Raw genomic sequence first — 23,879 nt, 5'->3', positions numbered from 1 at the left:
TGGAGAAGTTGGCTAAAACAGGAAAAGCAGCAGGAAGGTCATCTAAGTCAGGGAACAGGGACTCAGGCTACGATACTAGGAGCATAAGAGCAAAGGTTGAGAGCTCAGCTAGAGGCCTGTGTCAGTTTCTGGGCATCAGAAGGATCTAGAAGGGAGAGTAGTTCTGAGCTAACTCAGTCTACCTGCTGCCCAGAGCCAGCTAGAGTTTTGTCTTCCTCCCACTTCTGACTAAGATACCTGCAATTGTAGGCTCAAACCCATTCACAACCACCGTGAGGCCAGTTCTGTCTCCAGACAGGGTAGAAATGAAGGGCTGTTTTCTTAGAGGTCATTTGGTCCAGTGTCAAGACCTATTCTTATTGATGGTGCTCATAAACTAGTACAGTTGACCCTTGAACAACACAGGTTTGAACTGTGCAGGTCCACTATACGCGGATTTTTTTCAATAAATACATACTATAGTCCTACGTGATCCATGGTTGGTTGAATCTGTGGTTACAGAACCTCAGATACAGAGGGCTGACTGTGAAGTTACACGTGGATTTTCAACTACACGGGGGTCAGTGCCCCTAACCCCCCACGTTATTCAGGGGTCAACTGTATTTCCCTGTGCTACACACTTTAATATGCATTCTGTGGGGGAAAAAAACCCATATTCCAGGGCACATAGACAGCACCTGTGGTATCCCAGTGCCCCAAGTAGCCAATGAAGAAACCAGTTTAATTTTGGTTCATTCAGCTTTCCTCAAAAGACCTGGGAACTTTTTTCCCCAAATGCCTGTTAATGCCCTGTGGAGTTAGTTTTGAAGCTTTCTGTCATGTTTCTTTGGCCTAGTTCCCAAGCTGAGGGGGCTCATATCCTCTGGATAAAGTGTAAATGTCCGTCCACCACCACCCCACCTCACTGACTTTCTATTGCCAGCCTCCCTGGACCGTGGCCTGGCTGAGTCCTGCTACCATCCCCTCCATGGCCTTAACTGACTTTCCCAGACTCAACATTGTGGCCCCCTGGAGTCATGAAAACTTGCAAGACCCTGCCTGTTATAATGCTATTTTTCAAATCCTACCCACTTCCACTCTTATCGGCTCTGCTCTGTAACCAGCTCAGACATGTGTTCCCAGGCCTGAGTCCTAGATAGAAACATGTCATACCTGGCCAGAGTTCAGAGGAAATGGACAAGGGACATCCTGATATGACAGAGGAGTAACAGTTTTTCACTTTAGAAATATATTCATTTAAACATTATAGTGAGGGGAAGAAACTCTTACTCATCTTTATATTACAGAGTTTTGTCTAACACACAGTAGTAGATGGTAAGTAGATTTGTATTAAATGGAATTGATTTGCTTCACGACCAGGTCCCTTCTTGAACCTTAGTTCTCAATGTGTAAAGCAGGAATGACCATAATACCTACCTCAGGGAAGTGTCTTTGCAGGATAAAATGAGATAATTATAACTCTAAATTGCTCTATGGGTGTAGAGGATTAAAGACCAGAAAGCTCCTTTTATTTTGCTTTATTTAAAAACCTATGCATTACTGTTTTAATGACTGAAGAACTAATCCAATTTTGTAAATATGTTCTACTATTTAATAATAGCTAATATTAAATAATAAAAAGTAAATAATAAAATTTCTAAACATAAACATTTTTTTCCACAGCTCGATAAAGCTATGTTTATTTTAAATGACAAAAACCAGCCTATACCTTTTTTTTTTCCTGATTCGGTCCCCTCTGTTATATAGTAGTGGGCTTCCAGTATCAGTTTTTTGATATCTTGGATTGTAAATTTTTTAAATAATCACTGTACAGGGCTTCCCTGGTGGTGCAGTGGTTAGGAATCCGCCTGTCAAAACAGGGGACATGGGTTCGAGCCCTGGACCGGGAAGATCCCACATGCCGCGGAGCAACAAAGCCTGTGCGCCACAACTACCAAAGCCTGCGTGCCTAGAGCCCGTGCTCCACAACAAGAGGAGCCACCACAATGAGAAGCACGTGCACCGCAACTAAGAGTATCCCCCGCTCGTTGCAACTAGAGAAAGCCCTCGCGCAGCAACAAAGAGCCGACTCAGCCAAAAATAAATAAATAAGATAAATTAAAAAAAAATAAAACAGTCACTATACATATAAAGCTGATATTAATTTCTTATGTAAGTCACTAATTATTATGCCTTTCTTAGTAGGCACAAATGAAAAGGGGTTTCGTTGTTCAGCTTTGTGACCTGTTTTTGTTTTAGATAAGCTTTTATGCAACATCCTAGGCAGCCCTAAGCCTAAAAGGAGTATTGGAAATGTAAACGCAGTATGTTCATCCCTTCCCCCAGCCTTCATCATTATCTAAGCAAGCAAGACACATTTTAGTCATTCCCTCATAAATCAAGCCCTCCAGCTCTTTAATCTCTTTCCTTTGTCATTCCCTGAATTTCCTCCAGTATGTGAGCCAATGCCTTAGCCCTCCTCAGTTCTAACCAACAAGTTGTCATTTGAAGCCCCAAGATGACTTATTAGATTTATGTGCTTCTACGTTGACTTGCCCTGTGGGGCTGACCTGGTTCAATGGAGTACACATACTGCCTCTAGAAATATCATAAGGATAGAGTTTGTCTATATCCATTTTTTTAACTCCAAATTCATGTTAGAAAGAAGTATTTTCTTCCAGCTTCTTTTCCGAGAATAATATTTGACCTAGCAATCTATCGAGATCCATATGAGACAATGTATGTAAAACTAGTTTGCCAAGTGTTAAAGGTCATGTAAAACAAAGTGGGAAACAAAGTAGCAGTACTGTATTTGTTACTGGCTGCTCTTTGTCCCTAAGAAAAATGCTAATAAGTTTTGATATCTCTCCTCAAAATAACTTTTTAATAAATAACCATACTTGGACTTCCCTGGTGGTGCAGTGGCTAAGAATCTGCCTGCCAATGCAGGGGACGCAGGTTCAAGCCCTGGTTCGGGAAGATCCCACATGCCATGGAGCAACTAAGCCCGTGCGCCACAAGTACGGAGCCTGCGCTCTAGAACCCGCGAGCCACAACTACTGAAAACCGTTTGCCTAGAGCCCGTGCTCTGCAACAAGAGAAGCCACCGCAGTGAGAAGCCTGCCCACCGCAACAAAGAGGAGCCCCACTTGCCACAACTAGAGAAAGCCCACGTGCAGCAACGAAGACCCAACGCCAAAAAATTAATAAAAATAAAATAAATAAAATTTTAAAATAATAAATAAATAGCCATACTCATTAAGTCTTCATATGAGAAATTGTGCCACTTCTTTACCAAGGCTAATTATTGGTTTCTTCAACAAAACAGTGATATTTTAAATACCTAATGGTGACTTCAATTAACTAAATATGTCAAATTGAACAATGTTTTTAAAGCCTTCATGTAACTATATAATTGTTCAAAATAATGTAATCATGGGCTTCCCTGGTGGCGTAGTGGTTGAGAGTCCGCCTGCCGTTGCAAGAGACGCGGATTCGTGACCCGGTCTGGGAAGATCCCGCCTGCCGCAGAGCGGCTGGGCCCGTGAGCCATGGCCGCTGAGCCTGCGAGTCCGGAGCCTGTGCTCCTCAACGGTAGAGGCCGCAACAGTGAGAGGCCTGCGTACCGCAAAAAAAAAAAAAGAGTGTCAGAAAATCATGTGCCTTGGTAAACAACATGGCCTGTGTTTGCAGTATATTTATATTCCTTCACAATTGTTTGCATTCCTGCAAAACTGTGAAGTGGTAACAAGCTCCTTTTTCTTTTTCTCTTCCAGGGAAACGATATTGACCCTGAAGCAGTTAAAGGTGAAGTGTTAAAAGTTGGAAATAAGAGCTGTGAGAATATACAGTCACATTCTGAAGCCGTTTTATGTACGGTCCCCAATGACCTGCTGAAATTGAACAGCGAACTAAATATAGAGGTGGGATTCCTGCTTTCCTCTCATGATGTAAATAAAGATGCCAGCGTAATTATGTCACTTGCAGGCTTGACATAAATCATTAAAACTCATTTGTCTGTTGGCTTTAGCTCATCATCTCAGCCTTGCTTCTTAGTTGTTATTTTAGAAATAGTGAGGTTTTTGTTGCACTGTCTCCTTCCCAAGCTTCAAAGGGTAGACCTCAAAAGTCTTTGCTGGACACGCTCCTCTCCATCATGCCACGTTCTTGCTGAAATTTTCTGTAATTCTCAGGAGGGATAAGGACACATTCAATAGGGCCCTTTCCCCACCTCTCACCACTCCAAGAGGCCAGAGCCAACAAACTACTGCCCGCTACAGTGATCTCAAATGCAGAGACCCATAAGTAAAAGAATATGTATGCACTGGATGAAGTAAAATAAGAATTAAACTATTTTACAGTAACTTCTTTCATGTAAACAGCTAAATCAGATAACTGGGAACCGGAGTGAGTGATCTTTTTTTCATTCTTTTTTTTTAACAGCTTTATTGAGATTAATTCACATACCATACAGTTTATACATTTAAAGTATACAGTTCAGTGGTTTTAGGTATATTACATTATTAACTTTTTAAATTATGGTAAAATACATATAAAATTTGCCATTTTAATCATTTTTTAGTGTACAACTCAGTGGCATTAATTACATTCACAGTGTTGTGCAACCGTCACCACTGTCGAATTCCAAAACCTTTTCATCACCCTGAACAGAACCTCTGGAACCATTCAATAGTACTGTCACAATCCCTCCTCTTCCCCAGCCCCTGGTAACCTCTAATCTACTTTCTGTCTTTATGAATTTGTCTACTCTAGACATTTTGTATAAGTGAAATCATATAATATTTGTCCTTTTGTGTCTGGCTTATTCTACTTAGCAAGTTTTCAAGGTTGATCCATGTTATAGCACGTGTCAGAACTTCATTCCTTTTTAAGGCTGAATAATATTCCACTGTATAGATATACCACATTTTGTTTATCCAAGAATATGTGATTTTTAAACGGTTCCTGAAGTTTTCCAAAAAGTTATGAAATGGGAATGTATGAAAAAATTTAAAAGTCAAAGAAGGCTGGGGCTTCCCTGGTGGCACAGTGGTTGAGAATCTGCCTGCCAATGCAGGGGACACGGGTTCGAGCCCTGGTCTGGGAAGATCCCACATGCCGCGGAGCAACTGGCCCCGTGAGCCACAACTACTGAGCCTGCGCGTCTGGAGCCTGTGCTCCGCAACGAGAGGCCGCAACAGTGAGAGGCCCGCGCACCGCGATGAAGAGTAGCCCCCGCTGGCCACAACAAGAGAAAGCCCTCACATAGAAACGAAGACCCAACACAGCCAAAAATACCTAAAATTAATTAATTAATTAATTTAAAAAAAAAAAAAAGAAGGCTGAATCATGAGATCAGAGTTTGGAATTAAAAGGACCAGAAATCCTAAAAATCATACCATGTTAGAGGTGGAAGGAACGTCAAAGATTTCTTCTATGTATCAAAACTGAAATAAAAATATTCTGAGACTTTATTATCCCATCATAATAATAATATGATTACTACTTATGGGGAGTCTCCTGTGTCCTCTACCCTACCCTCCAGGACAGAATTAATGTCCTGTCGTCTCTTTTTCTTACTATATGTTCATACTTCTACAGTACATACCACAGCGTACTGTAATCATTTATTTTTGTGTTTGTCTCCCTTTCATACTTCGGTTCCTCAAGGTCAGAGACTGATTTTTATCTTTTTACCCCCTAATACCTAGTTATAAGTACAAGCAGCTATGCGTAATGTAAGTACTTAAGTGATTAGTAGCCCCTAATTATTTGAACACTGAAACAGAATTGAGGAGTGTCTTAATACTCTGAAGGCAGTTATGCTACTTCTAGAACGGTAATAACCAGGTAGTATTTTGAGCCCAGGGAGACTGTGATTCAACTGTGTAGTGTATTTTGTATCTATCATGGCTAAATTCTGACTTTTATTTGTCATTTTTAGTGGAAGCATGCAATTTCTTCAACCGTCCTTGGAAAAGTGATAGTTCAACCAGATCAGAATTTCACAGGACTGATTGTTGGTGTTGTCTCAATATCAATAATACTCTTATTATTACTTGGGCTTTTCCTGTGGCTGAAAAGGAGAAAGCAAATTAAAGGTGCATTTTTTGGTTATTGTTTGTTTTAAAGGAGTTGCCTTAAGAATACAGTCGTTACAGTTTAAAATTGTCATAGATTCATGTGTGCGGTCTTATGCAATCCATAAAACCCATGAGTTCTGGTCACTGGGTCAAAGTCTACTGGGATCCATGATAGCCAAGTCTTTAATGAGCTCTTTCTCTCTTTCTGTTTTAAGATCTGGGCAGTGAATTAGTTCGCTATGATGCAAGAGTACACACTCCTCATTTGGATAGGCTTGTAAGTGCCCGAAGTGTAAGCCCAACTACAGAAATGGTTTCAAATGAATCTGTAGACTACCGAGCTACTTTTCCAGAAGGTATACTTCAGTTTATTGTTCAGAGAAATACCTATACGTATACCTCAGTGTGTTGTGTGGCATTGTTGTTTATTTTTGGTTTTGCCTTTATATTTTTATAAAAATATAAAAGAAGTATTCACCTCTTCTTTGGCCAAAGAAGTATTTAATTTGACACAGAGTTACACGGCTCTTATTTTAAAATGAACTCATTTACATGTTGTATGAGATTTTTAGAGTCTTTAAGCTCTGTTCTCACAAAAAGGTTCATTTTAAAATCATTTGAGCAAAGATAAGGTGTTTATCATCTGAGTGCAATGCTAAAAAATTGTGAAGCTCTCTTTAACAACCCAGGAAGAGTTAAGATAGGAAACGTATATTTATTGAAATAGAAGTTGGCACAGCTACATTTTTTTACCCGTTGATCCTCAAACATTTAAATTATACTTTTAGCCCTCCTTTGAAGGATTCTCAATGAACTGTTAGTACTCAGCCTTTTACCCACAGCATCCCAGGACTTGAATATATTTTGAGTCTTATCCAATAAAAACCTTCAGTTATGCTATTTAAAAGGGAGGGTTAACATCATCTGTTTTGCAAAACATTAGACCTAATAATTGTCAGATTAGCCAGAGTATTTCACATTGTTTTATTTAAAATCTCCTGGTAAAAGCAAAATGTCTGTATTGTATCTGCTCCATTATCTTCAGAAGTTACAGGACGTGAGTCAAGTACAAGCATTTTCCTGGTTGAATATTTACCAGTGGATAAATAAAATGAGTCACAGACAGTTGAGGATACTGCAAAACTTAGAAGTTGCTCATCAAAACAAGTACAAGAGCAATGAGTCACTTAACATTTTAACTTTTTCAACACTTACTGCCTCTTACTTTTTCAAGTTTATGTTAGTTCTATAGAGATGTTCTATAGACACTGTTAATATTGTCTTTTCCCACATGACTCCCTTTACCTTTAAGAATCCAAGCCCTTAACAACATGGACAAATCAAATCCAACTATTCAAAATCAAATAGTTTTGAAATTTAGATCTGTTTATTATTTTATATTCACATTTAATGGCTCTAATTTGAGATCTTTAAAATTCACAAGTAATTTTTTTAAAGAAGCATATTTAATCTTCCTTCAACCTCATTACTCACCAGACCTCTGTCATCATTGCTAAGAAACTTGAGTTTCATCCTCTTTCCTACATTGAACCTACTCCTTGGAGATATGGAAAAATAAAATAGGCAAAAGAAAGTTATCCAGAGAGAATAATGAGGAAATGCACAGCCAGCACCTAATAAAGAGGCACCTACAGAGCTTCTCTCTCTGTGTGTGGTGGGGACAACATCCTTATCAGTCTTTCATGCAGACCTAGAATTCTCTGTGTGTCAGACCAGAATCACACACTGATGGTTTAAATTGGCTTGTGTGCATGTTTGAACTTAGCCCAAAGGTCAGTACAATTTCTATGCCAGAGGATTTTTTCCTGTGCCTCATCAAGGATTTCCCTTCATCTCTGCACCTCTGAAAATTTAGAACCCTGATCTCTAGGTGCAAAGGTTTGAGAAGTGAAGGCAAAGGAACTGAATTTAGAGAGGTTCATCCGCATTTCCATCCCCTAGGAAAGGTTTGGAAACCCTGACTCTGGAATTAAAGGAACAGACACCCAGCTAGGCTCCTTCCTTCCCTCACCCATCCAACATCTCAAGCACTCCCCTGATGTTCTACATCCTTCTTTTAAGGTTGCATCTGTCTCATTTCCAGCTAGTGATTACTATAACTACAGGTGGTCCCAAAGCTTTTCTGGAACCACTGTTGAAATTTACTGCTCTGGCCAAATTGATGTATTAACCAAACTTCCAATGTGGCAGATACTAAACATGTTTAAGTGGGCTTAGGAATACTTAGGGTACCATCAACTTTCTTTTTAATGACCCTCTCTTAAGTTCTGATTTTCCTGCTCCTTTGCAAACAAACAATATTTTCTTTTGGTGCTAATGGGGACCCCCTCATAAGCCTCTGCCCTCTCCCTGTGTTATATACTAATACATTTCAATACCCAGCCTAGTTTGTCTTCAAGTCAGTTGCTGCCAGTATAATGCCCTGTCCTTGACATGTATGCATTCCCATTGGAAAGGGCAAAGCAACTGGTGGCTTTTTTGCCTTATCTGGCATTAAGAAATGTATTCTCAGCCCCATAATTCCCTACCCCTGAAATGGAAAAGTTTCACCTAGAAAAAGGGAACCTTGCTTGAGGCTCTTACCGTTTTGGTTATAAAGATCAACTTACAAGGAATGCTGATCTGATCCCTTTCCAAGTGTCCTCAAGTAAACAATGAGAATGGCACACTAACCCAATTCTAATCTGCTTTCTCTAAAGAGTGATAACACTAGATCTGCTGCCATCACCACAGTATGGAGAACTTACCACGAATGTGAAAAACTTTCAGTTCTGAAATTTTAGCCATTGCATATTTCTAGTCGTTTGGGTGTATGGGTGCATATTTATATAGAGAGATATAGATATAGATATATAGATAAAAATATTTACATATTTTTCATTGACCAGGAATCCACATTGGTTTTGAGCAATACTAATTCATTCCATTAATAAACACTAGTCTCTCAAAAGGCATCTTTTTTCATTTTCTTATAGTTGGGTTGGATTTTTGTGGGAGCCAGGCAGTTGCTTACTATTTTTGCTGCTTTGCATTCTTAAGAATATAATATATTAAAAAACAAATCTCAAGCTTGGCTTTTTGCTGTACATAAAAAGAGAAATGTCTAAGGAAATGAAGAGGGAAAACAAGCTTTCAAAGTTACTGCTTAATATTCTTACAAGAGAATCAATAAATTTTTTTTAAACACACACACGCATACCTGTATCTTTTCCCAATTTTATTAAACCAGTTCCTTTGTAAGGGTTTTTCCTAGCCTCATTCAATGATACAACCATCATTTCTTTAAATTTAAATTTAAACTTTAGTTTTGTTATTAATTCAATTTGCTGCCCCTGTTGCAGTCCCCACTAAGTGAGGTCTCACTGTTGTTTCTAATAATTTTGCTTTATCTTGCAGACCAGTTTCCTAACTCATCTCAGAATGGGTCATGCAGACAAGTGCAGTATCCTCTGACAGACCTATCCCCCATCCTAACTAGTGGGGACTCTGATATATCCAGTCCATTACTGCAAAATACTGTCCACATTGACCTCAGTGCTCTAAATCCAGAGCTGGTCCAGGCAGTTCAGCATGTAGTGATTGGGCCAAGCAGCCTGATTGTGCATTTCAATGAAGTCATAGGAAGAGGTAAGTATTTCCACTCAGCTTTTTGTTAAACACGATTTTCCAGTAAGCATTTTATCTTCTGCCTTTGCAGATTAGGAATTAGACAATGGTGAAAGCAACTGACAGAGCAGTGATAACAAGTGCACTTGATTTCTGTTCTGCAGACATACAGCCCTGCAAATCACATCCATGGGGATTTGTCCCTGTGCATGGAGACAACTTGATAATCTCCCAAACGTATTAGAAATAAATCACATTCCTCCCTCACCTTTTTCATAATGACAACTATAATTTCTTGAAACGTGCCTTTTACTTCCTTCTAAAAATCATTCTGTTAAGTTCCAATATTTTTACTCCTATCTCCTTCCAGTCTTTCTCTACCCTGAGAATAGTGACTAACTCTATGAAGTCCTGGTTTATAGCAGTTTGTATACTGCTGGACAGCATCAGGAGACAGGGAATTTATAGCCTTCCCTTGATCTGAAGCAACATACATCGTCTCTACAATGCACTCCAATTTCTTTATACAAAGAGGAATGAATATTTGTAATAAGCCAGCCAGAGCAGCAATAACAGCTAGCGTGTACAGTATTTGAGGAAATATTGAGCAGGAAAAGAAACCAACCGGAAGCCAGGAAATGAACTCCACTCTTCCCTTTTTTTCTAAAAAGCTTTTACCTTTAATACTGAATGGCCTCTGATCCCTCTTTATTCAGTGTGCACTGCAAGAGGTAGCAGAGACATCAGCCAGCATGATGCAGAAGAAGCTGATGGGACAATTTGCCTTTTGTGTTCACGAGGCCTTCCCATTTTCCTGTGAAAGCATCAACACATTCCTCTATCACATACTCCAGATTTTAATCCTTAGCATGCTCCCCTTCCCAAATAGCAGCTTCGCTGTTAACAAACGTGTTTCACATCAGAGTAATATATAGTTCTTTTACCAGCCTGTAAATCCTAGTAATTGTACCAGTTTTAGAGTGTGTGGCTTTACTAATTATGTTCTAATTCTACATATTGTAAAATTAGTATTTTATCATGAAAGGTGCTAAAAATGGCAATTATCTCTCTTATAAAGTAATAATCATGAATGATTCTATAAGTATTAACTATTATTTCTTTATATGCTTTCCCCAGTAGAACGTGAGCCCTCAAGAGCATTTATTTAGTCATCTTTGCATTACAAGAGAGTAGACTAATGCCCAACACTCACATGCTAGGCACTCAGGGGGTCTTGGCCAGCTGGACAACTTAATGACTTACACAGCTATCAGACATTTGGCACCTCTGGGGAAAATTACGGCCACTGGATGAAAGGCTACCATTGGGAAAGTGATGTGGCTAAAACCAGAGAACTAAATGAAATGACTCAGAGTGAATTTGCTTCATTTGGGCGATTGCCTTTCAGTTTCTGCCAACCTGGATTACAAACTAACTGGTGACTAAAGGGGGAAATCCTTATTCTGTAATGCTAATCTTATTTCTAATGGTGACATTTTTATTTCATTTCAGTTTATTGGAATATAGGGAGCTTATTTTATTGTATTTCTTTATGTGGGTAAAACTTCATTTTTCATATTTAAAAGATGTTATTTGATCCTTAAAACTAATGTTTCTTTTACGAGGCAGATGTTACTCCTGTTTTCAGTGGTTCCACTGTGGTTGAATATTTTATTATGTTAACCTTTAATAACAGTTATATCACCTAAGTATTTACCATGTATTAAATAATCATATTGCTTGTATCTTTGGGTGAAATTAATTACGTATACATATTTCACAAACACACACAAATAGTGGTATTGTTAATCAAAAGCATAAGAAACAATGCATTTTTTTTCCATGTAGGAAAAAAAGAGAAATGAAGATCATGAAGAGCTTAATAAATAATATTGCACAATTAAAAGTAATGTGGCACTAACTAAGTTCCCTCTTTCATGTAGGACATTTCGGGTGTGTATATCATGGGACTTTGTTGGACAACGATGATAAGAAAATTCACTGTGCTGTGAAATCCTTGAATAGTAAGTTATATTTTATTTAACAGTGGAGTACACTTTTGTGGTTTGCAAACTAATAAATAGTTCATAATAAAACGTTGATTTACACTTTCCCTTGTGGAAAAATCAGGAACTGCTGGAATTATGGATCTAATCCTGAAAATTCATTTGATCTAAATTCTTATTGATGGGACTTCCCTGGTGGCGCAGTGGTTAAGAATCTGCCTGCCAATGCAGGGGACACGGGTTCAAGCCCTGGTCCGGGAAGATCCCACATGCCGCGGAGCAACTAAGCCTGTGTGCCACAACTACTGAGACTGTGCTCTAGAGCCTGCAGCCACAACTACTGAAGCCCGTGCGCCTAGAGCCCGTGCTCCGCAACAAGAGAAGCCACCGCAATGAGAAGCCCGCGCACTGCAATGAAGAGCAGTCCCCACTGGCCACAACTAGAGAAAGCCCGCATGCAGCAACGAAGACCCAACGCAGCCAAAAATTTAAAATATATATATATATATATATAAATTTATTTTTAAAAATTCTTATTGAAATGTTTCCTCAGAAATTATCCCTCAGAGCCCTCATAAGTAAGAATGAAGGAGAAATAAGGTTCTTGGATGAGCCTAAGTATCACTTAAATACGTTTGGCTTATAATATTTGTTTTACAAGTGATATTTATGGAAACTATGGGAAGCATGTTGGCACATACAGTAATAATGACTCATTTTACCCAGAGACATTACTATAATTATTTTTTAACCATGACTTCCATCAAAAAGATAAAAAATGAAATAAGAAAACAGGAAGAAAATATGCCAGCAGAAAATTGAAAAATTGTAAATGTGGTAATATCTCGTTTATCCACATTTTTGGTGAATGAGGTATTCCACATAAATGTACTTCCTTAACAAGTGATACTTACCCTCTTTTAGTGCTAGACATATATTTTTTAATATTATCTGCTATTGAGAAAATCTTTTTAAAATGGAATGCATACTCTTTTTAAGAAGCAGGGAATGCTGGAGTTACTCAGTTTTCCTGGGTCTCTCCCATGTATGCATGTTATTAAACTTCGCTTAAAAAAAAAGAGAAAAGAAACATGGAATGCTTCCAAACATAAACTAAGACTTTATTAATGACCCAGAGCCATAATTATGGCATAAATTACTGTCTTGTACAACCCAATATACTCCTCATACTAGAGCTTTCCTGGCTCCACCTTTGCTGACAGGTCTCACATGTCAGGTCAGTGTGCTTGCCTTTTCTACCCCCATTTCTAAATTTCTGCTCATAGTTTGAGGCAGCCTGAAAAAATGTTAACAAGATATATTACAGATTTATATTGGAATTAATAAGCTTTCAATGCACACGTGAAAGGTTTTCTTACAAGATACATTATTGCCGGAAATATTTCAGCTTTTTTAAACATAAATCTCCACGCTGAGCAGTGTTCTGTATGGTTCATTTTTTTGAAAGGCTAACCACAAGGTAATTAGAGGGACAGTTATATGAAATCTAACTACAAACTGTGATGGATTAAGTATAATTGTCAATAAGTTTGCCTTACTAAAGAGTACCCCTGCCAGTTGTACTCAGAACAGTCCTAATGCCAACAAATCTTTCTCTGTCCCTGGTGTGTGCTGATCTCTGTTTGGTCCAGATGGACTTCCAGGTCTTGGAATGCATTGCATTTGTAGAAGAATATCATCACTGACACTGATACTAATCAGATTAATAAATTAAAGGTTGTTAACTCTTTATTAGTGCTGACTATTGTCAGGCCCTCGGGATCTCTATCTGGAAATGATTAGAAACTATTATAACAAAATAGTCTACTTAGATACCATAGACAACGTTTGGTCTTCAAATCCTCCTACTCCAGGGATTGGAAAACTATGGCCTGCTGCCTGTTTTCATAAATAAAGTTTATTGAGACTCAGCCACTATTGTCTGTGGCTGCTTTTGCGCTGCAATGGCAAGAGTTGAGTATTTGCAACAGAGACCATAAGGCTTACAAAGCCAAAAATATTTACTATCTGGCCCTTTACAGAAAAGTTTGCCAACCCCTGCCCTAGACAATCACTACAGAAATGGACTGGCCTGCTTCTGTCTCCTTTTTCTGTAAGAGACAAACTATGGTTCTGCATGAGACAAACAGATTGCTAGACTCTTACAAAAACAGGTACAGGTGGTGACTTAAAGGTTTAGCACAGGGACTTCCCTGGTGGTGCAGTGGTTAAGAATCCACCTGCCAATGCAGGGGACACAGGTTCGAGCCCTGGTCCGGGAAGATCCCACATGCTGTGGAGCAACTAAGCCTGTGCACCACAACTACTGAGCCCACATGCCACAACTACTGAAGCCCGCACACCTAGAGCCCATTCTCCGCAACAAGCAAAGTCATTGCAATGAGAAGGCTGTGCACCACAATGAAGAGCAGCCCCTCCTCGCCAAAACTAGAGAAAGCCCACGCGCATCAATGAAGACCCAACGCAGCCAAAAATAAAATTAAAAAAAAAAAAAAGTGCAGCACAGGTGACATCATTCACTCAGAAGTATTGTAAAGAAACACTCTGATGATAAGGCATCAGGGCAAGATGTAGCCCAATGGTTTTACATTCCATTGCTCTCCCTCTCTGAACTTGACAAAGTAATTGTTGTCCCTGTAATGAGGTTAATGTCTCCACTGCTGTCTTTCTCAGGAATCACTGACATAGGAGAAGTTTCCCAATTTCTGACCGAGGGAATCATCATGAAAGATTTTAGTCATCCCAATGTTCTCTCGCTCTTGGGAATCTGCCTTCGAAGTGAGGGGTCTCCACTGGTGGTCCTACCATACATGAAACATGGGGATCTTCGAAATTTCATTAGAAATGAGACTCACGTAAGTATATTACCAAACTTACTAATTCATGAACTAGCTGTAAGCCAGTGAGTCTTCCAAAATGTGCCTGTTTTGAACCTTTTTAAAAGCTTTTAGCCAAAGAAGCACATATAAAATGTTTGCACCACTCAAATGGACAGAGGCCAATTCAATTCGCTAGTTCCTCAAAATCCTCTATCCTAGTAGGAAGATAGTGATACTTAGAAGGGTCTCCTGGGGGCAGTGATTCTTACCTGCACTGCAACATCCTTGCCGTACCATCTACTGGATAGGTACTCATCTTTGAGTACCTACTATATGCCAGAAAAAGTACCACACAGGAGACGTAGAGCCAGAATGAGCCTCAGCTTTCAAGGAGTTTTAACCTTAGAAGGAAGAAATACATCGAAAATTAATTATAAATGGGTCTCTTACTATTTTTCAAACTTGCCACCCACTCTTCTACCTCAGGACCTTTGCACTTGCTATTCTCTCTGCCTGGACTACTCTTCCCCAAAATATCCACATATCTCAGTCATCAACTTCAGCTTTTTGCTGTAATGTCATCTTCAAAATGAAGCCTCCCTGACCTGTCTGAAGTTGCAGCTGACCACCACACCTTCATGCCTTCTTTCTTGCTCCTCTCCTCTGCTTTGTTTTTCTTCATCACACTTACCCTCATATCATACACTAGGCCTGAGTTATCCAATACTGTGGCCACAAGCCACACGTGAATGGGGCTAGTCCAAACTGAGATGTGCTGTAAGTATAGAATACATCCCAGGTTTTGAATATTTAGTATAAAAAAAGAAAGTAAAATATCTCATCAATAATTGTTTATACTGAGTACATGTTGAAATGATATTTGGGATGTGCTGGGTTGAAAAATATATTGTGAAAATTAATTTTGCTTGTTTCTTTTTAATTTTTTAATGTGACTATTAGAAAAATTTTAATTACATATGTGGCTTGTATTATATTTCTATTGAACAGTGCTCTACTAGGCAATAAATAAATAATATATGTATACACACACACACACATCCCATTAGAATTCAAGCACATGAGGGTAGCTAATTTTGTGTATTTTGTTCACTGCTGTAACAGTAACACCTAAAATAGTGTTTGGCACATAGACTCTCAGGAGATATTTGTTGAATGAATGAGCTCAGGGTTACAAAAGAGGTTCTTAGATGCTTGCAAATGAGGGTTTTCTAAGTGACATTTATGCTGGTTCCTAAAGGCTGAGCAAACAATGGCCAGACCAGGACCAGGGAGGGAAGAAGGAGTCTCCGGAACTGAAGTCACAGATGGTCCCTGGCTGCCTCTTGGCTCCTGTGATCAGGCCTCTTTGGGAGTTATGGAGTAGCTTTACTCTTGATCAACAGCTTCATAAACATGAGGTCAGGTTCTCGGAGGAAATAAGCTCTAGGACAGTAAAGAAATATTTTGCATTCAGTCAAAAGAATAAAATATTCCCTGGCAGTGAATTTTTGCAAATAAGATGAATTTACCTTACAAAGCCTTACCATACCCACTTTTCCACTCTAACTCTTGCCATTACCCTGATGAGTTCATCTGGTTGGATATGCCATCTTCTCTAGGTATTATTCCCCCAGGGTTAAAGCATGATAGAGATTTCGTATTATACAGTATCATGGCCTTTTATAGTCCAAGGAGTCTATACTTACTACAACCACTAACAGATATGTCTTAGAGAAGCCTAAAACACAGGAAATGGCCTCTCCACATGCTGTATGCATTCAGGAGGGCTGTAGCCCTCCTTTCAGAGTCCCCGCTGTCTGTCTCTTAAGTTCACAAACTCCACAGTGGCTGCTGAAGAAGAGATATCCTGTTCCTGATGGCCAGGCACCAGTAGGGCTATCAGCCACAGTGACATCTATGTGATTTCAGATACAGTTCTCATAGGTACTAAAGGCATTACTCTGTCCATCCAATTTTGTGTGTTGAGCTTATGGAGAATGAGATTTCCTGTTCTCTGTGTGGATCCAGGCCACTGGTGCTTCAGTACCAGTAGGAGGGCTTCTGATGTGATTGATTTCACTACAGTGTGGGCTTTGGAGTCTAACAGATTTAGGTTAAAACCCTAACTCCACAACTTAGCATCTGAGTGGTTTGGGGTGGTTTATTTTTCTGGGAACGTCCTGTATTAACCGTGTATTTCTGATGCTCTGACTTGTGGGGACATTCTGACCCTGGAGAGACTGCCCCTCCCAGGACTAGCAAATTCCCAGAGGTATTAAACAACTCACCTTCAAAGAGCATGCCTTTCATCACCAAACCAACCACTCCAGAGCCCATACCCCAGCCACCTCCTTTAAAGTGCTCTCACACTCTGGGACATTATCCACCTGCCCTAATCACTTCAAGACCAGGTACCAGACTACTAGGGACAGTCCCTATACCCCAGAGCCCACTGAAATTATTCAAACCAGCCAATTCTAAGCCTGCTTCACCCATTCCTTCCCACAGAAACCACAGTACAGACTCTTGCTTGTGTTTTCCCCTTGCTTCCTCTGCCTCCTTACCAACCCTGGTGCTTCCCTGAGTGGCCTTGTATGACATGGCATGCCTCCTCCTCTTGGGAGTTGTGAGTAACAGCCTTTTCGATGGCAGTTGTTCCCATCTGCTGGCCTTACCACACCTAAATAATAATAAAACCTACATTTTAAAACACCTCCAGTTCCCCATCTGGAAAATGGAGCCCATATCACAGACGTGAGTATATAAGGATTAGCCAGAGTTTATAAAAACATCTAGCATGGTACTTTGCAAATAACAGGTACTTAATATTATTGCTGTTATCAACAGGGCACAAGTTATTATTTGAAACAAGGTCATTCTTATAAACATTTCATAATTCTGAGATCATAGCTAGAACAGTAAATGCTTAGTTTATGCGTTTCCAATTCTCTTTGATTACAGAACCCCACTGTGAAAGATCTTATTGGCTTTGGTCTTCAAGTAGCCAAAGGCATGAAATATCTTGCAAGCAAAAAGTTTGTCCACAGAGACTTGGCTGCAAGAAACTGTATGTAAGTAGAAGAATCTCTGTGCCTGCAGTCCAAATTAAGTGACAAGGAGGAATGTTTTCCACTGTTCAAGGCTAGAGAGGATGTTTTCTCTTCTCATGCAAAAGTCCGTTAGTTCCGTTACAGTTTTAAATCAATATGTAAGCACTGGGGATGTAGGCGGGGCTTTCAGGCTTTATCAAACAGAATTTAAAAGGAATTCTCCAGAGGGGGTCTTAAACAGCTGTTGTGTGCTCTTGCTTTTCTTTTTCCTTCCCACCCATAGCCCCCAGTGTTGTGGTTTCACACTGCATTAGTTTTTGGGAGGGAGAATTTGATCTTCAGCATTTTACAGTGAAAAGGAGAGGGCTGGTAACACAAATACCAACATATTGTAACTTCCCAAGAGTAGATTTGAAGTCAGCCTGCAGAAACCCTACCAAAAATGGTATTTGGGAATGAATATACAAAGAACTTTATTTGTGTCTGTCTGCCTGGGCTGTATAATACAACAGTCAACAGTTTGTAGTTGATTTGTGCTTTCCCTTACGTGGCACTGATTCATGGCTCATGGTACGTGTGAATGAAAGAACTGTGCTATTAATTTCCCACCTTGGTTTTGGTCAATGTAACAACATAAAAGCCAGCTTAAACAAAAGATACATAGCCTCAGATAGAAGAAATTGATTTTTGTTGAACCTTGCTGTTTTCCTAGATGCTTTACTATGTATCGTTTTTCTCTATTACCTCACTGGCGGAACATAAGAGTTGTACGTACTAGCCTAGCCCACTGAGAATGAAAAAGGAAAATAACAGTCCCCTCTCGTATCTCCCCCATAAAACTAAGTATTGCTAATAAGCTGGCAAGTGAAAATTAGTGATTGCTTTGGGTAGTCAGTTGGCATACTCGATTTAGCAACCAAGGAAAGCTGGGAGGGTGGCCAATTTTACTACTTCTCCAGATCTACATGAAAGCAAAAAAGATTTTCTTATGCCACATCATTTATAATCTCTTTCCTTGGTCTGTTGAATTTAAAATGTAAATGTCAAGCATTTTTATTCAAGAATTCCATTGTAATTTAGTGTTAGTCAAAACAGGCCAGATGAAGCCCTCCCTTCAGAAGTTATGGATTTCAAATACTGAAGTCCCTTATTCTAATCTTTAGAGATTCAGCATCACTGTAGATTATTCTATTTCAGCCACCAGTAATAATTTTTGTTCTTTCTGTAGGCTGGATGAAAGATTTACGGTCAAAGTTGCTGATTTTGGCCTTGCCAGAGACGTGTATGATAAGGAATACTATAGCGTACACAACAAAACAGGTGCAAAACTGCCAGTGAAGTGGATGGCTTTAGAGAGCCTGCAAACTCAGAAATTTACCACCAAGTCAGATGTGGTAACGTATTGATCACCCCAACCTCCTCTTTTACTTTCATACCTAACTTTTTTAGTAGTTTTATGGGAACTTAATTTTTTATTAATTAATTAATTAATTTCTATTTTTGGCTGCGTTGGGTCTTCGTTGTTGCATGCAGGCTTTCTCTAGTTGCTGTGAGCAGGCGCCACTCTTCGGTGTGGTACATGGGCCTCTCATTGCAGTGGCTTCTCTTGTTGCGGAGCATGGGCTCTAGGCACGTGGATTTCAGTAGTTGTGGCATGTGGGCTCAGTAGTTGTGGCACACAGGCTTAGTTACTCCGCGGCATGTGGGATCTTCCCGGCCCAGGGCTCGAACATGTGTCCCCTGCATTGGCAGGGGGATTCTTAACCACCGCACCACCAGGGAAGTCCCAGGAAGTTAATTAAAAAAAAAAAAAGATACCTTCAGCACCACTAATTTCAGTTTTCTTCAGACGTAAAAATGGGCTTGACTGTCTAACAGGTACCCATAGTATGTTTCCATAAATTCATTCATTTATTCGGAAACATTTGTCCAGAAGAATAGCACGTTAAATCCTTGGGAACCCCAGAGCTGAACCAGGTATGAACCCTGTCCTCCAGGAGCTTTTGCTCAGCAGGAATGGGACGGCATGTCCGTCACTAACTCACACAAAGTAGACTGGGATTAGTCCAGCCACTCATAGCTCAAGGGCAGAAGAAGCTGTAACTGAGGCACGTCTAGCAGTGTGGGCCTAGCTAGAAAAGTGCCCTCCTTTATCTGCAATGGTCATCCTCCTGTCACAGAACAAGCTTCTAAAGGCGTGCACCTGAGCTATGAGGGTAGGCAAGACCATGGGCAGACTCACCTGGGCAGCCAAATCTACCACACTGCCCTTTCACCTGGTGGAGGAGGTGGTGCTTGAAATGGGCCTTAAAGGAGGATGGAATGATGGACAATGAAATTAAAAATGCCAATCCAGGTGAGGCAAAGGGGCAGGAAAGTATACAAATCTGTAAAGTTCTAAGGAAACAGTAAGCAGCAGTGATTCAGCAAAAATAGAAGGCGCAAAGGGAACTTATGAGAATAAATTGAGAAAAATATTTTCATAGTAGGTCATAGAGATCCTTGGAAAGCAAACTAGGGAGTCTGGAATTTATTCTCTGGCCATGTGGAAACATTATAGTGAATCAGATTACACTACAGCCTTTCTTCATTCTGTAAGATGTTTTGAGAGGAGTAGATGCAGGAAGACAAAGTGAGAGGTAGAATTTGAAGTAATATAGAAATTGTAAGAACAGAAAAGAGTTGGAAGGAAAGGCATCTCAGAGGTAGAATCAACAATATTTAGCAAGAAATTGATGAAAGTCAAAGCTGAGCAAAGTTATATACTGGTGCAATTACAAGTATGTGAAACAGAGGAGCAAAAGCCGGTTTAGGAGGAAAAATACCACTTGAACATATTGAGTTTGACTTGGGAGTAGGACATACAGGCGAAGTGTCCGTCAGGCAGTTGGAAATGTGGATCTGCAGCTTGTACAAACTCTTTAGTTGTCTTAGTCAACTAGGGCTGCCATAACAAAGTATTACAGACTGGGTGGCTTAAACAATGGACATTTATTTTTCGCAGTTCTAGAGGGTAAAAGTGGGAAATCAGGGTGCAAGTGTGGTCAGCTTCCGGTGAGGAAAACACATGGGCACCTTTTCACTGTGCCTCATGCTAGGGAGAGAGCAAGAGCAAGCTCTCTGGTGTCTGTTCTGGTAAAAGGGCACTAACCCCATCCTCGTGACCTCATCTACACCTAATTATCTCCCACAGGCTCCATCTCCAAATACCATCACAATGGGAGTTGGAGTTTTAACGTATGAATTTGGAAAGGAGGGACACAGTTCAGTCCATAGCAGAGGACAAGGCTGGAAATAGGCTTTTGAAAGTCCAAATACAATTATTCAGAGGAACCTACATACATGAAGTAAGGGAGAAAAGGAGAGAGGTGGGAGACTCAGAGGAAGAGAAAGTTTCAAGAAGCAATGGGATATGGTCAGCAGAGTCCACTGCTACTCAGTGCACAAGAAAGGTCTTGGAAGCTGAATGACCTAAGTGATTTGGTCTAGAGTGTGCTGAGGAGCCTGGGTGGTGGATGGAATATTCTATTTGCCTTTAATAAGTCAAGAGGACTATGATATGTGGAGTTAGAAAAATGTTAATGTCTCAGTCCTTGAGGATAACAACTGAAAACAGGAAAAGTGTTAACTGGTGACATCAGCAAACAAGATTGGGAGAAAATAACGTTAATGGAGGACATAGATTCCAAAAGAGAAAGGGTTGGCAGCTCTTAAGGTATAACAGGGGACTGGGATCTGAGTGCAGTGTTAGGAGGTGGGAACTCATCTGCCTCCTCCCTGTGAGTCAGCAAGAAAGAGAGGTGTGGCCTCTATTGGTAAGAGTTTCAAAGTCGTTGTGGTCTTTAAGTGAAAGCAGAGTTTCAGTTCCTGAGGAAGTCATTAGAGAATAAGTTGAGGGTGACTGGGAGTCTTTTCAATGAGCAGGTGTATCACAGGACAAGTTGGAGGAATGGGACTTCAGGGTGGATAAGATTGGTAAGAGGATGTGATAGCCCATGCTAGAGCTTAATGCCTGGGATTCTGATCCTAAAAGACTCTGAAAAAGATGAAAAAAGCAGGTGCTAGAGAGGTAGGCTTGAGGACACATTAATGATGGTGGCAAGTGAAGGCATAAGGTAGGGAGAATTAACTCATCCTCAAAGAACATACATTTCATCCAGACTTGACTACTGGTAAGAGCCAGAACCAGCTCTTACAACTCAATAAGAAGACAAAATAACCCATTTTTTAAAAATAGGCAAAAGATTACATAGATATTTACCACGGAGATGTATGAAGAGCTAGCTAATAAGCACATGAAAACATATGCCCACACAAAGACTTGCACATGAATGCTCACAGTAGTGTTATTCATAATGTCCAAAAACCAGGAGCGATTTTAATGTCCATCAACTGGCGAATGGGTATATAAAACATGGTATATCTATACAACAGAATAATACTATTCAGTAACATAGAGGAACCACTGATGCATGCTACATCATGGATAAACCTCAGAAACATTGTATCAAGTGAAAGAAGGCAGACCCAAAATATTACACGTTGAATGATTCCATTTATGTGAAATTTCTAGAAAGAGGCAAAAGATTGAGACAGAAAACAGATCAGCGGTTGCCTGGGGCTGAAGGTGGGAGCGAAGATTGACTACCAGCAGGCATGAGGGAAGTTTCTGGGGTGTTGTAATTGATCTAAAACTGAATTGTGATGATAGCTGCACAACTATATATAATTTACTAAACATCCTCGACTGTACACTTACAATTGGCAAATTTTATGATATATAAATCATACCTCAGCAAAGTTATTAAAACAAAAGAAGCCTGATGAAATTTTGGATGCTCAAGGCAAGAGTTGGGATTCTGAGCTTTTTGACAACCCTGTACACACACTACTATCTCCACAAAAATACACACACACTGCAGGGAGGTTTAGCACTTCTTATAAAACAGCTGTCACTCAGATACTTGACTAGAAATTTACACAGGCTTCTATAGATGCGAAGTGCTATGTCTTTCTCACTCTTATTGAAAGACACTATACTGTACTACATAAAGGGTGAACCTGAGTAATCCATACAGTACTGCTTTGGAAAATGGTTATTGATTGCATGGATAAATTTGCATAAAGTTTCATTTCCAGGACAGCACAATGTTTTGAATGTTGACATGGAACATTTCCAAAAGCATGTAATAAACCATATGTATGTTGAGACCTACAAGCAAAAACTTGCCTGTTTGTAGAAAGGTCTACTGTCTTGCAAACGCCCAGATGGAGTTCAGCTAAAGTCTGAATACTCTTGAAGCCCTTTCCGACAAAATTGGAGTGTCTCTATATGTGCAGTTATTCATACCCAGTATTATACAGTGTCTCACACTTAGTACGAATGCTCCCATTAAAGTCAATACTGACTTCTCAGTTGTTCAACCAACTGGCTTTTTCATCCTGCTTCACCATTCTGCAGTGTTTAATATCGTCAACTACTCCTCCCTTCTTGAAATTTCCTCCTTCTTTGGTTTCGGGGGACACTGTACCATCTTGTTTTCCTCCTGCTTTTAGGCTGTGTTTTCTTTACCTTGACAGCTTCTCTTTCTTCTCTCACAGCCTTACACACAACTCTCCCCCAGGATTTTGGTCCCCAGGTGTCAGCCTCTCTCAACGATTTCAACCATTCCCATCAAGGGTCTCCTTTGAATCTCTCTTCCAAGATATTTTCATTAGCAACACAAATTTACCACGTTCAAAGTCAAATTCTTTCCTGCCAACTGTCAGTGCCTCACTTCTTTATTTCTATTAATGGTATCACCATTGTGCAACATACCAATTCTTCACCCTTTTTATTGTGCAGTTCTTTAAGTTTTAAAGATTGCATACAGTTGTATATTCACCACCACAACAACCAGGATATGAAACAGTTTCATCATCCCGGAAAATTTCCTGTGCCTCTTTGTATTCAACCCCCTGCCCTAATGCTAAGACCTGGAAACCACCGGTCTGTTTTCTGTCTCTATAGTTTTAACTTTTCTGGAATGTCATATAAATGGAATCATACAGTAAATATGAGTCTGTCTCCTTCACGTAGCATAATGCGTTTGAGAGGTATCAGTGGAATCAATGTATCAGTAGTTATTCCTTTTTTTATTGTGGCAAAAACATAAAATTGACCATCTTAACCATTTTTAAGGTAGAGTACAGTAGTGTTAACTATATGCATATTGCTGTGCAACTGATCTCTAGAACTTCATCTTGCAAAACTGAAACTCTGTATCCACTGAACAACTCCACATTTCCCCCTCC

General features: G+C 39.8%; 1 protein-coding gene across 4 annotated transcripts in view; it reads left to right on the top strand.

Annotated features, from left to right (window-relative positions):
- The window catches only part of MET (MET proto-oncogene, receptor tyrosine kinase), a 137,729-nt gene that overhangs the window by 106,995 nt on the left and 6,855 nt on the right, over nucleotides 1-23,879 (top strand). For 3 of the 4 annotated variants that reach the window (XM_032642834.1, XM_032642833.1, XM_032642831.1), the window contains 8 exons: nucleotides 3,756-3,902; nucleotides 5,924-6,080; nucleotides 6,278-6,418; nucleotides 9,480-9,710; nucleotides 11,633-11,713; nucleotides 14,390-14,571; nucleotides 17,497-17,606; nucleotides 18,814-18,979. In XM_032642834.1, coding sequence (XP_032498725.1) covers nucleotides 3,756-3,902; nucleotides 5,924-6,080; nucleotides 6,278-6,418; nucleotides 9,480-9,710; nucleotides 11,633-11,713; nucleotides 14,390-14,571; nucleotides 17,497-17,606; nucleotides 18,814-18,979 — 1,215 coding nt within the window. The remainder of the gene's footprint in view (nucleotides 1-3,755; nucleotides 3,903-5,923; nucleotides 6,081-6,277; nucleotides 6,419-9,479; nucleotides 9,711-11,632; nucleotides 11,714-14,389; nucleotides 14,572-17,496; nucleotides 17,607-18,813; nucleotides 18,980-23,879) is intronic. The other variant, XM_032642835.1, reaches the window with a different exon arrangement.

Source organism: Phocoena sinus, chromosome 9 (assembly GCF_008692025.1).
Source record: "Phocoena sinus isolate mPhoSin1 chromosome 9, mPhoSin1.pri, whole genome shotgun sequence".
NCBI lineage: Eukaryota > Metazoa > Chordata > Mammalia > Artiodactyla > Phocoenidae > Phocoena > Phocoena sinus.
Note: the sequence above shows the minus strand (reverse complement) of the source record. Positions and strands in the feature narration are given on the sequence as shown.